Source organism: Carassius gibelio, chromosome B4 (assembly GCF_023724105.1).
Source record: "Carassius gibelio isolate Cgi1373 ecotype wild population from Czech Republic chromosome B4, carGib1.2-hapl.c, whole genome shotgun sequence".
Classification (NCBI taxonomy): domain Eukaryota; kingdom Metazoa; phylum Chordata; class Actinopteri; order Cypriniformes; family Cyprinidae; genus Carassius; species Carassius gibelio.
This window is the reverse complement of record NC_068399.1, coordinates 22,248,083-22,260,382: the sequence shown is the minus strand read 5'-3', so window position 1 is coordinate 22,260,382 and position 12,300 is coordinate 22,248,083. Positions and strand designations below refer to the sequence as shown.

Here is a 12,300-nt window from a genome sequence, read left to right as displayed (position 1 = left end):
ATGACTTTCTTCATTTAACGGGAAGATTTTGGGCCTCGTTTCAGCTGCAGCTCGTCACGTTTTCTCTCTCACTCGTTGACACACAGTCTGAATGGTTTTGCAGGCAGAGCTTCTGCGAATGACAAAATGTCTCTCAGGCAGCTGTAGTTTCTTATTGAATGAAGCAAGGTCCCTTCCCTAACTGTGGCAATTGGTAAGAACAACATGTGCTGCACATTGCATCTCCTACAGGCCATTGTAAATCGAGATACACTTGTGAGAAGGCTAATCTGACCAAGATACGAGACACAAATAAGAGTTCTTGTCTCCTCACTAGTGTATTTATATATAGACGATCCCTCCTGACAGTTTAGCATTAGTATGTTTGTTTATAGCTGTTAGAATAGCATACTTGCTACTTTTTCTTTAAGCTAATCATTTCAATAACACTACTCAACAAATTTTACTATTTGCTATTTATTTATATTTGTTAATGTCTGTTTGTATAATTTTTACTATCTGTTAATAGAACTAGCATTAAAAACGGGGACCTCTACAAAATAAACAGGTCCTCTGTATTTAATATTTATAGGTATGTGTTTAAGTATATATATATATATATATATATATATATATATATATATATATATATATATATATATATATATATATATATATATATACTAATAATGTTTTAACTTGATTTAAGAAATAAATATTTGGTGCAATAACTCCAGGCACAGCTTTAATGTGACATTATTTGAGGTCTAAAACATGGCATATTTTTTTAAACAAAAATGCTTATTATTGTCATTATTAGTATTATTATTATTATTTTCCAGAGCTGCATAGAATGAAGGCTTAAAATAATAAAATAATAATCCTTGATAATATTTAATAAAACAAATTATTATTATGATTATTTTTCCAGAGCTGCATAGAATGAAGGCTTAAAATAATAATATCTGATAACTATTAATAAAACTGATTAAGAATTAACTTAAATAAATAGTAAAAATAACATAAAATGTGTAATTAAATAAAATAATAATAAGAGTTAAATTGAATGAAATATATTACTAGAAATATCTTACATCAAATGTCTTATACCAAACTTACTTCTGGTTTTTAATTAGTTACTTTGCAGTTATCATGGACCCAAAATGTATATCAGTGCAAAAAGCATCAAGATGTCCTCAAAAGTTGGCTGAGTTGAATCTGTGAGACAATGGACCACACAAAGCAATAGCACAGTTAACAGATGAGTGAAGAGCAAACTGAGGTTAAAGATAAATGGGGGAGCAAGAGAGCCAGAGCGAGTGAGCGAGCGAGAGAGAGAGCGAGGGGGAAGGAAGGAGGGAGGAGAGGCGAGAGGAGGGCGCGCAGTAAACGACACATAATGCACAGCGAGTAACGGGAACGTAAGCTGTCAGTGTCCTGAGCTGCACACAGATCTCATTAAAGGTAAGCAGAGCAATGCTTTCTGTGTGTTTGAATGATCATGCTGCTGAAATACCCTTGATGCTGTGCAGGGTTTCAGGCTTTGTTTTGTACAGAGGTGACGATAAGAAAAACAGAGAGCAGAGGAGAGAGTGAGAGAACTGCACAGTTGTTCAGGAAGAGCAATAAATCAACTGTAAGCAGTTTAGACGGTGATTTCCGCAGTCGTTTAGAAGGATATCGAACTGATCTGTGTGTATTTGTGTGTGTGTGTTTCAGGATGTATCGACCGTCGCAGCACAGTGTGTGTGGAGCCTGACATTCCTCGCAGGGCTGTGTGTGATTGTCCCTTCTGTTTTCTGACCATTATCACTGCGCCTGCTTCATTGGCGAGCGTGTTTGGACATCTCCCCCCCCCAACTTCCTGAGGCCTGTCGCCACGACAACCATGGACTGCGGATTGCGTCTGCCGCCCGTCATTGAGGAGGTCTTGGAACCTGCAGGTGTGTGTGTGTTGTGTGTGTGATGCATCTACAGGTGTTCAATTGTGCATGGAAATAATTCTTGTTTTCTCTCCCTCTACCTGCATCTGCATTGTTATCTGGTCTGTCATGAGGCAGAAGGTTGTTTGGAAGGATGAGACGGGCTCGCTGTCTTTGTCTGATGTTAAATAGAGACAGAGAAAGTGTCAGTCAAAGGAAAGGTTATGTGTGTATCTTGGGGAAGACGAGATATGTGTAGGTAAACATCCAACCTCGCCTCAGACACTGATGTCATTATGTGATGGTGGTTTTCTGCTTACACGTCATCTAGTGCAACTGCTAGTAAAATTGTGTTCGATATTAAGATTTATGTTCAGATAATATGTTTTGCGTTAAAACTTAATTTTCTTAAAGGCACAATATGTAAGATTTTCTGACTTGTGTACTTATATTATCCCAAATGTTTCAAAGAATGATTAAATCCAGAGAAATTAGCAATTTTAACTAGTGATACAGACCAATTTTTGGTGATTTTGATGATTTTGTTTTGGAGAAAACGTATGGAAACACCGAAGACAGTTTAATATGTTGTGTGTTTTAATAGACCGGTGATGACATAAACATATGGAAACACTAAATGATGACCGCATAGAGTAGCATTATAACAGAACTTTCAAAACGTATCTAGTATGATAAAACGGCGCTGCTTTTTTCCCCACATACACACGACTGGAAGGAGCTGAAGTAGTCGACTGTGGCATAATAAAAGCTCCGTTGCTTTCGAGCCATGTGTCGCACTCGTTCAGTGGCCTCTTTTTGTTTCGGCTGCTTTCAGCCTCACTTTGCTTCATTCTACTACGTTCATAAATCATTAGCTCATCCATGAACATGATTTCTGCCGGTGTCCCGTAGGATTACATTAGCCGTGGGGATGAAGACCACAACTCCCATGATTCCACACACAGTCACAGCATCATCAAACTATTCTACCTGGTCTTTGTTTATTTTGTATATGCGCCCTCTAGAGGTGAAGAATTATATAGTGTGCCTTTAAGTCATTGGCATTTCATCTTTTTTAAACAAATAAAATGTAGTTACTTTTTAATGCTTATTTCACTATTTTTCAGTAATAATAATAATAATAATAATTTGCCAATACGGTAAAAAATAAACCAAGAGAAACAAAATTCTTAGCATGTTTTAATTATCTTTTTTGACAATTTATTTAGGTGTTTTATTTAATTATTTTTGTTTTGCTGAAAAAACATGGATTAGGATTGTAAAAAAAAAAAAAAACTAATTATAGCAACAACAACAACAACGATAAATAATAATAATAATAATAATAATAATAATTTTTGTAATGCCTCAATGCCGTTATTATTATTGTTATTATTATTATTATTATTATTATTAATCTATCCATGTGTATTATTCTTATTTTTGTCAACTTAAGAATGGAATTGCAATAATAATAAGAATATGATAAGAATAATAATTTGTAATCTATCTCTGTGTATTCTTATTTTTTTTTACTTAAAAAATGTAATTTGCAAAAAACAAAAACTACTTTTGAGGGAATAAACTTTCAAATAAATAGTTGCCTCTCAATATTAAAAGATATGGAAAGTATTCAAAGTAATAATAATGATAATAATAAAAAAAAAGTGTTTAAGAACTTCCCTCCATCATAGCTCGAAATAAACATTAGCACCTAAACATATTCAAACTTGCCAAATTTTGACACCATTGATTCTCATGCTTTTCATAACCAATCTTATCAACCCACCAAGTTTGGTGTACTGTGGTCTGCTTGTGAATTAAGCCTGTTTTGTTTTCACATGCTGTATATTTGCAAGTAAATGGAGTCGCTTTGTTACCATAGTTGGGAACGCTTTGAAGATGTGCAGCGAAGGATGATGGGAAACCAAATACTGACTTTCAGATATGTTTCATGCTCACTGGGGTGTTGTTATGAAACTATCATGTTTTCAGTGTTTGGGGGCATACACTTATAGGCACACTGCAATGCTGCAGATTTCTCCTTGGAAGGGCTTTTACGTCTTAAATAGCTGATGTCTGAGCACTAGGGGGATTGTTTTAAATTGTGCATCTGATCAAAAGCAGTGCCGTATGTGATCTTCAAAGCTTCAGTCCCACCTTTTCTATCTCCATTGCTCCTTTCCCAGAGAACCTCGCATCCTGTCACAAGATGCACAAGGATTGTTTCACTTGATCTTACATGGTATTACCGCAGTAAATTGGGACATATGCTTCTGTAGGTGGACCTGAGATGGAGAGATAGATTGAAGGAGGTTTAAAATCTCCTGTGGTGTTTGGGGAGCAATAGAGTATCATTTGAACACATCACTTCCATATCACACTCCTTATTTGCAGTGCTTCCGTGACAATTCCTTCTAAATGCCCTGCTGATTTAGCCAGCAGTGATGGTGCTGCCTACCTCTCCTCCATCCACCAGACACCCACATGTTCCACATTATTCGAGTGCCACTTGCATTCCCTGTCCACCCCCGGATGATGAAAACACACGTTCTTTCTCTCACCGCCCACATTCTTGGTGCCATAGCATTTACAAAGTTTAGGTCCAGTCAAACTCCAAAACTTTTTGTTTTTTAGTTCATTTACATATAGAGGCCTTTTCTCAGTTCATGCCTGTTTGAATCTTTGTTCATGTGAGCTGTGTTAGAAAACTTCACTGAATATTAACGTCATGAGATCGAATTTCTTTCTGTCGCTCTGATAGAGAATTTAGTTTTCGACTCGTCTCCCAGTTAGTGAAATCTGCACTCCCAGTAAAAATCAGTGATGCATTGCAACAGGAAAATGTTAAAATACAAGACACACTATTGTGAAAGTATAACGAGACCAATATTATCCATCATCATCTCAGAATGAGACAAGTGTAGTTGCATCATGCTAGTCACAAACATAATGTTTGAGTTTATGCTTATTAACCTTGTCTGTGCAAAGTTTATTTAAATTTTCAGCTCTTGTCATGACCATAAAGTTATTAAGATTTTCTGACCTTCAGCACATCCAAAATGTAAAAAGTTTGTTTCTTCATCTGAACAGATGTATAGAAATTGAGCATTGCATCACTTGCTCACCAATGGATCCTGAATGGGTGCCGTCAGAATGAGAATCTGCACAGCTGATAAAAACATCACAATAATCCACACAACTCCTGTTCATCAGTTAACGGCTTGTGAAACGAAAATCTTCATGTTTGTTGGAAACAAATCCATCATTAAGATGTTTATAACTTTAAACTGTTGCTTTTGGCTTTCTCCAGTAAAATAAGATGTCTTGTCAGGTTCAGGAGAGAAATATGCACAGATTAAGCACAGTTAAAAGCAAAAACAGCTCTAAAAAGTTCTAAAAAATATTTATCAGCTTTTTGGACTCTTGTTCTGACGGCACCCATTCACTGCAGAGGATCTGTTGATGAGGTAAATTTCTGATGAAGAAACAAACTCATTCACATCCTGCATGGCCTAAGAGCGAATCCAATTTCAGCAAATACAATTTTTTAGCTGAACTATTCCTTTAATCTATTACTATCACATAAAATTCAAGAAGATGCCAGAAAGTTACTGTTTACATATAATCTAACATTAAAAATGAGATTGCATTGCACACATTGCAGCTCGAAAGCATTTTAGAAATGCTTTGCGTCAAATACTTTTTCTCAAGTATGCTTTTACTAGAGACTTTTAGTTTATTTATAAAATCTGAAGGATTTAATGAAGTTATTTAAGTGACAGCATGCCACAAAAACTTATTTTGAACGCAGAACATTCCTTCGTTCTTGTTTATATGTCGTGGAGATTTACGTACATTGACATCTGAACTCTGAATGACACAAACAAGGTATACTGCAGTTTTCCTTCCTCCAAGTCTTCCTCTCCTCTTTCCTGCGGGTTTCCTCTTCTGTCGCTCGCTGACCCCATCTCGGATGTGTGGAGTGGCTCTTTGAACGTTCCAGAGGAGCTGACGGCAGGAATCTCAAGGGCAGTTCAATTGAGATCATGCTTGGTTAGCAAGAAAAGTTACATGCAGAGAGAGATAGTGTGTACGCACCACGCTGGTAAGTGAGGGCCCACACACAGAAAAACATCTTTCTCATGAGCAAGAGCTCAAGGAGTCCACAGAGAGCTCCAGCCTTGAGAGTTTGAGAGATCTAACTCAATTTTCTGCTGTGTGTGTGTGTGCGTGTGTGTGAGTTTTTTTGTGTATGCTTTTTCTCAAAACATTAAATCCGCACACGACCCATTTTACCTCTCTAACTCATCATTGTTCTAAAGGAAAAAAACGCTCTTCTTCATAATCTTTCATCAAAAGTTTCTCCACATCTGAAATTACTTTTCTGAAGATGTAACCCAGATTGTGTAGATGGGGTGGGGGGGTTGGATATTATTACCCCTCTAGATTTTGACAAAAACTCACTGACATTACGCTGGTGTGTTGTGGGAAGTTGCCAGGACATTTCTATGTGGTTGTTAAGGTGATCTGAGTGGTTTATAATGTTGCTGTGTAGCTGCTAGGCTGTTTTAAGTGGTTTCTGACTGTTCCATGTCAACTTTGAATTCATGTGCATAAAGGTGCACTGTGTAATATTGACAGCTAGGGGTTGAATTAGGTACTGCTGTCTAAATTCTAAATATTGGAGAGAGTTGTTTTTCCTGGCCCTCCTCCTCAGACTTGATGATCACACGGGTTGCCAGATCAAAGACACAAAGCACGCAATTGAGAATGGAAGGTGACGAGTCTTACTCTGTAAATTGATGAGTTGATTTATGACAATTTTAATATGTCTCTAGTCATAGAGATTTTTAGATGGATGCAGAGGCTTTTTTTGGTTGGGTAGAATCTGCGATCTGTGATCCAGTTTGTTTGCTGGCTTGAAATGGCTGCAGTATGCTGCGTTTACTACCAACTGGAGTATTTGGTAAATTGGCAGTCAAAAACAGACATTCCAACACCGAACACACATTTCAACGTAGGACTACTGGCTTTAGCATTGTTTTTTTTTTTTTAAGAAACAGGTCTAATAATGTTTCCTAAATATGCTTTAGTCCAGTCAAAAAAAAAAAAAAAAAAAAAAAAAAAAAAAAAATACATACAGCACATTTAATGCATTGCAATTACCATTACACCAAGTAAAAGTATTATAATTGTTCACCATTGTTCCAATGTATAGCGTTTACTATTCACTGAAAGAATGGTTTGGTGCTTTTTTTATTATATAACTCAGATGACGATGTTGTTTATGTAGGAAATATTGGGGCTTGGGCAGGGGGTTGTAACCATGACAACAAGACGAGAGCATGTGAACTCCTGCAAACTTGAACGTCATGAAGCTCCTCCTTTTGCGTCTAGAGTGAGAAAACAACAGACTTGTTTTCCAGTGCTGCTTTCTCCTCTCCGCCGCCCTTTTTCCTGCTTCCCACTTCCACCCCTCCACCCTTTCTCTCTTTTTCCTTATACTTCTCTCTCTCTCTTTCTCTTTTCTTTCTCTTTCTCTATCTTTCGCCTTCTCTCCTCTCATTCTACCTTTCCTCCTTCCATGCCAGGATGGATTCGACGTGAATAATTCATGCCTCTCCTCACTGCACTAGAAATGTGACACGCACACACACACACACACACGCACATTTAAAGCACTCTAATGCTTCTGGGACACGGTGATATCTCACTTAAACACAACTCTCTCACCCTTTTATGCCGCATTTCTGCAGTCTCCTATACAAATCTTTTATTCCAGCTACATGGTGTTATGTCATTTTGGTTTATTCTTTTGTTCTTTAAGAAAATGCTAATTGGTTTCAAAGTTTCTCTCCGAGAATTAATCCGATTTGGAAAGACAGAGTCAGAGTGACTTCTTTGTACGCGAGGCTTGTCTTACAGTTGTCTGCGTGCGTGTGTGTAAAGGTTTTAGACTGGACGGCTCTACCACATAGTGGGCGAAAAGCTCAGATATCTTGCTAACAGGACCAACAGAGATATTTTTGGTTTTGTTCAGGACTAGGAAGCCCCTGGCTATTAAAATGGAACATTTAGGAACAAACAACCAAATATAATACAGAATTGTTTGTTAAAGATGGTTGTTCAGATGTGTTTTATTTAGTTGAGTTCACAGTTTCTTACTAGAGCACTGAACAGTTTTTTTTGCATGCTTATATCTATTTAATTGCAGTAAAACTGTTGCGAATAAGTATTTTAATACACATTTTCTGAAATCGAAATAAATTAATGCTACATAGAAATAGAAAAAATCGCAAAACTTTAAATTAAAATGAAACTAGAAACATAAAAGTAAAACTAATTTTTGCATGCTGGAAACACTGAAAAGCGGTCTTTAAACAAGAACATATCAGATTAAATTGAGTTTCGACTGGTATAAAGCATTCCACACTAGATTTTAAATAATTATCGACCATTATAGTCATGGAGGGATGGAGCACACTTTCTTTTTTACTTATTCAAAGTCTGATGTGATGCTTTCTGCTGCTGTGGCGATGTCTAACTTGTCATCACTTAATGAAAACTAATTCACAGTTTCAATAATTGGGGTGTTTCGATAATGCGTAATCCTCCCCCACCTGTTAGGCCTCATTAATATTCCTGAAACACAGGTCTATTCATACAGGCGGATGCTGATTTACATTGTGTTAGTGTTCGTTTACATATGAGTCTTTTAGGGCTATACAAGCTTTATGTAATACATATTTTTTGATGGATCGCAATGTAAAATATGTCACTCAACACCCTCCTTTGCTCTCTGCAATGTGTGCATGCACAATATTAGACCAAAATTTACCCTGTATTCATGCTTAAAAAATTTCCTAATTGTGCATAATTCATCAGGGCACATTGTTGTAATGTAGAATAGCCTTTTATGATATTCAATCGAAACCTTTTGCATCTCTGAAATGACTCCTTTTCCTGTCACTACAAGGGTATATGAAAGATTATGTTGATTATTGCAATTAGTGCTGTTTCTTATAAGAACGTTTTAGAGAAATAGGGAACTTTGTTAATTACTGAGGAACTTTCATGACTTTCCAATTCCATATTACTTCATTTTCAATGTGAATCAAAAAAGGAGGTGTTTCACAGAATGTCATGTGGACTTGTGGAGCTCTCAAATTTACAAAAATGGCACCATAAAAGTATTTTATGAGACTTACCTATATTTTTCCCCTCTGCACTTACGATCAGATTTTATTTAGCATTTGCATAGATTCCAAATGCGACGTCTTGCCAGGCTTGATATCAGTGATGATTGCAGTTAGTTATCATATGTCTTGCAACTATGTCAAGTTTGAATATGCAGAAGTGCCAATTTTATTATTGGAAACTTTGACTACCATTATACTGTAGCTTCGAAGGGTTTTGTCGACTACTTTCATGGTTGTATTTATTTTTTTGTGTGTCAAAGCAGCTTGATTATAATATCGTCATGCTTTACCATTATATTTAACAAATTAGTGATGGGTAATAATACTGTTTCGATTTTTCAACTATATGAACAATCTAGCAGTTTCAATTTTCTATATGCCATATGTATGCTGAGGAAGTTGGATATAAGGAGAAAAAACCCTGTTACCATTTACATTTGCTGAATGGAATAGAGCAGCATGAACATTCTGCAAAATGTTTTCTTTTGTGTTTCACAGAAGAAAATAAGTCATACTGGTTTAGAACAACATAAATGTGAGAAAATCATGAAAGAAATTTGTTTTTTTGGGAAAACTGTCTCCAAAAACACCACAGCACCCATTATTAGGATTTTGTGTGTGTGTGTGTGTGTGTGTGTGCATTCACTTGAAGGTCCCTGTAGGTGACATTTTCAGACCCCTTTCCCATGCATATGTTTTTCAGCAGAGTTGTCAGTTTATTAACTGACAGTCACCATTTAGCCAGCTCAGTCTGGGTCCTCTTCGCAGAGACTTTGCTGGCTATACTTAGCGTGTGGTTTACTGCATGCTTAAACAACACCAAACACCGACCGCATCACTTCCCTTCAGAACCCTGCAGCTAACGCTCTAGGAGACCCATTGACTTTATGAGCAGCTGTTTAACATTGTCAAGTGCAACTTTTGACCCATTACTGAAGATGCGTTTTGTAGCACTTTAACCTCTGCACAACACCGCAGCTGTAGTGCTTGTTTCTGGCACGAGTTTACTATGGAAAAACAGCTTGCTGCATTGCAGTCATGCTTTAATAATGAGGAGCAATGCAACTTAAGTAGAAAATGCCTTAAGTGTATGTGCAAGAGTCTATTTTTTTAGGTTAATCTTTGTGTTTTGTGAATGTAACGATGTTTAGACTCTTATTTTCAGTGCAGTTCATATGGCGGCGACAGGCTGCATTAAATTAAGTGTTTAAATATTATTTTTGGATTTGATGAATAGCTTGAGACTTTGAAGCTGAAAGGTGTGTTGAAGGATGTATGTGTGTGTTAAGGTTAAGGTTGAGGTCAGTGTAATGTTACCCTTGGCTAGCATTGGGAGTGAGAACAGCGCTATAAACAGGAAACTGATGTCACAGTCTGGATTTTAGCCAGACACGGGCTGATTATGGACAGAACGTGCATATGTACTTAAAGTTACTGTATAATAGGGGTCTTTCAGACTAAGAACTAATTTCTGGCTGATCCCAAAGCTACGCTTGTGACCAGAATGACATTCATTTTCTGAGCTCATGGGAACTCTGAGAACCAGACGAGATCTATATTGGTCTGTTTGTGATGGGACTCTTTGCACATCAACATTTACTGCCACTTATGATATTAAGAGCCTCTGGACATGGTCTGAAATGGTTTCATTTGATTATTATCTCCAAAGTGCTCATTTACAAATTAATCGTGTCAGTCGTTTTGTAAATGAATGTTCTGATTTCAGAGTGGGGTATATATTCCACATAACACATTTCTCATTGTTGTTTTTATGCAGCTGCAGATACCATCATGCAGTTGTAATCAGGCGAAATTGCACAAATTATGGAACAGACTCTCGCATTCTCCTGAGCTATGTCTGTTAAACAAAGATGCCTATTCTTGGGCTGTGTTCATGAGGAATCGTCATACTCAAGAAAATCACAAGAATCTGAGTTCAACAGGAAGTGAGGCATCTGTTATGTCATATGGTGCATTATGTTATTGCAAGAGAAAAACAATCTGTGCTGTTAGATTGTGAGCATTTGATGAAGTATAGAGTACAGCTGGAGACTCACTGTAACCATTAAAGGAGTATATGCGTATTTTAAATGAATTTTTATAGTATATTTAAAAAATCTAGTCTTAAATATTATTAAAAATGATTCTAACATATTACTTATGAAGTCAAGTTTTCTAGCACAAAAGCAGTTCTTTTTTTTGTTGTTTTCAAGACCCTTCTAACATCAGCGAGATGAGATTATGATATACCCCTTTAAAAGAATAGATCCCCCAAAATTTTAATTTACTTACACTCAAGCCATCCAAGATATAGATGAGATTATTTGTTCATCAGAAAATATTTGGAGAAATGTAGCATTACATCACTTTGTCACCAATGGATCCTCTGTAGTGAATGGGTGCCATCAGAAGTGACATTATAAAGTTAAAATGCCTTAATAATGGCTTTGTTTCTTGTAAATACACAGCTTCTCCTTGATTATTTGTGAATTATGGTGATGTTTTTATCAGCTCTTTGGACTCTCATTCTGACGGCACCCATTTACTGCAGAGGATCTTTTGGTGAGCAGGTTATGTAATGCTAAATTTCTCCAAATCTGTTCAAATGAACAAATAATATCATCTACATCTTGGATGGCCTGAGGGTGAGTACATTTTCAGCACATTTTCATTTTTGGGTGAACAGTTTCTTTAATTTTTAAAACATTATGTATAAAAGTACGCAGAACTATATGTTTTTTTTTTTATCAACGATCATAGACTGAGTACTAATTATTCAGAAAACCACTGAAGCTGCTGTTGTGTAACTGCTTTGCGTTATTCGTCCTGAGGGATGCCGCATGATTGCGATGTGCGTTGCATATCCAGTGATTGATCCAGATGTCTGTCTGGGTGTAAAAATAATTCTCTGTCCCCACAGAATAATTCATAGCTCTGATATGCTGGATAAAGCTGATTGGGGGCTATCAAAGCTGCCTATAATCCTTTAAAGCTCAAGACCCTGCCTGTGCTGCTGCTTCTGCCTGTATGTGTGTGTGTTTCCCCACTGGTTCATTACTATTTAATAGATGTTTGAAAGACTTTAATCTGCAAAGCATGATCAATAATACAGCACAGGACTCATTACAGGAGAATATATATCATTCAGGAAGAGAGAGGGGAGTGAGAGAAAATAAACAAGGGGAAAAGAGAAAGAG

At 36.7% G+C, this 12,300-nt stretch overlaps 1 protein-coding gene across 4 annotated transcripts in view; it reads left to right on the top strand.

Annotated features, from left to right (window-relative positions):
- Positions 1-1,120: 1,120 nt before the first annotated feature.
- LOC127956677 (coiled-coil domain-containing protein 136) overlaps positions 1,121-12,300 on the top strand; it is a 30,383-nt gene continuing 19,203 nt past the window's right edge. For 3 of the 4 annotated variants that reach the window (XR_008153614.1, XM_052554831.1, XM_052554829.1), the window contains exons 1-2: positions 1,305-1,443; positions 1,699-1,922. Coding sequence is in view for 3 of the 4 variants with exons in the window: in XM_052554831.1 (XP_052410791.1) it covers positions 1,868-1,922 (55 nt within the window). In the remaining variant the exon portion in view is untranslated. Of the gene's footprint in view, positions 1,444-1,535; positions 1,616-1,698; positions 1,923-12,300 lie in introns of all 4 variants that reach the window. The other variant, XM_052554830.1, reaches the window with a different exon arrangement.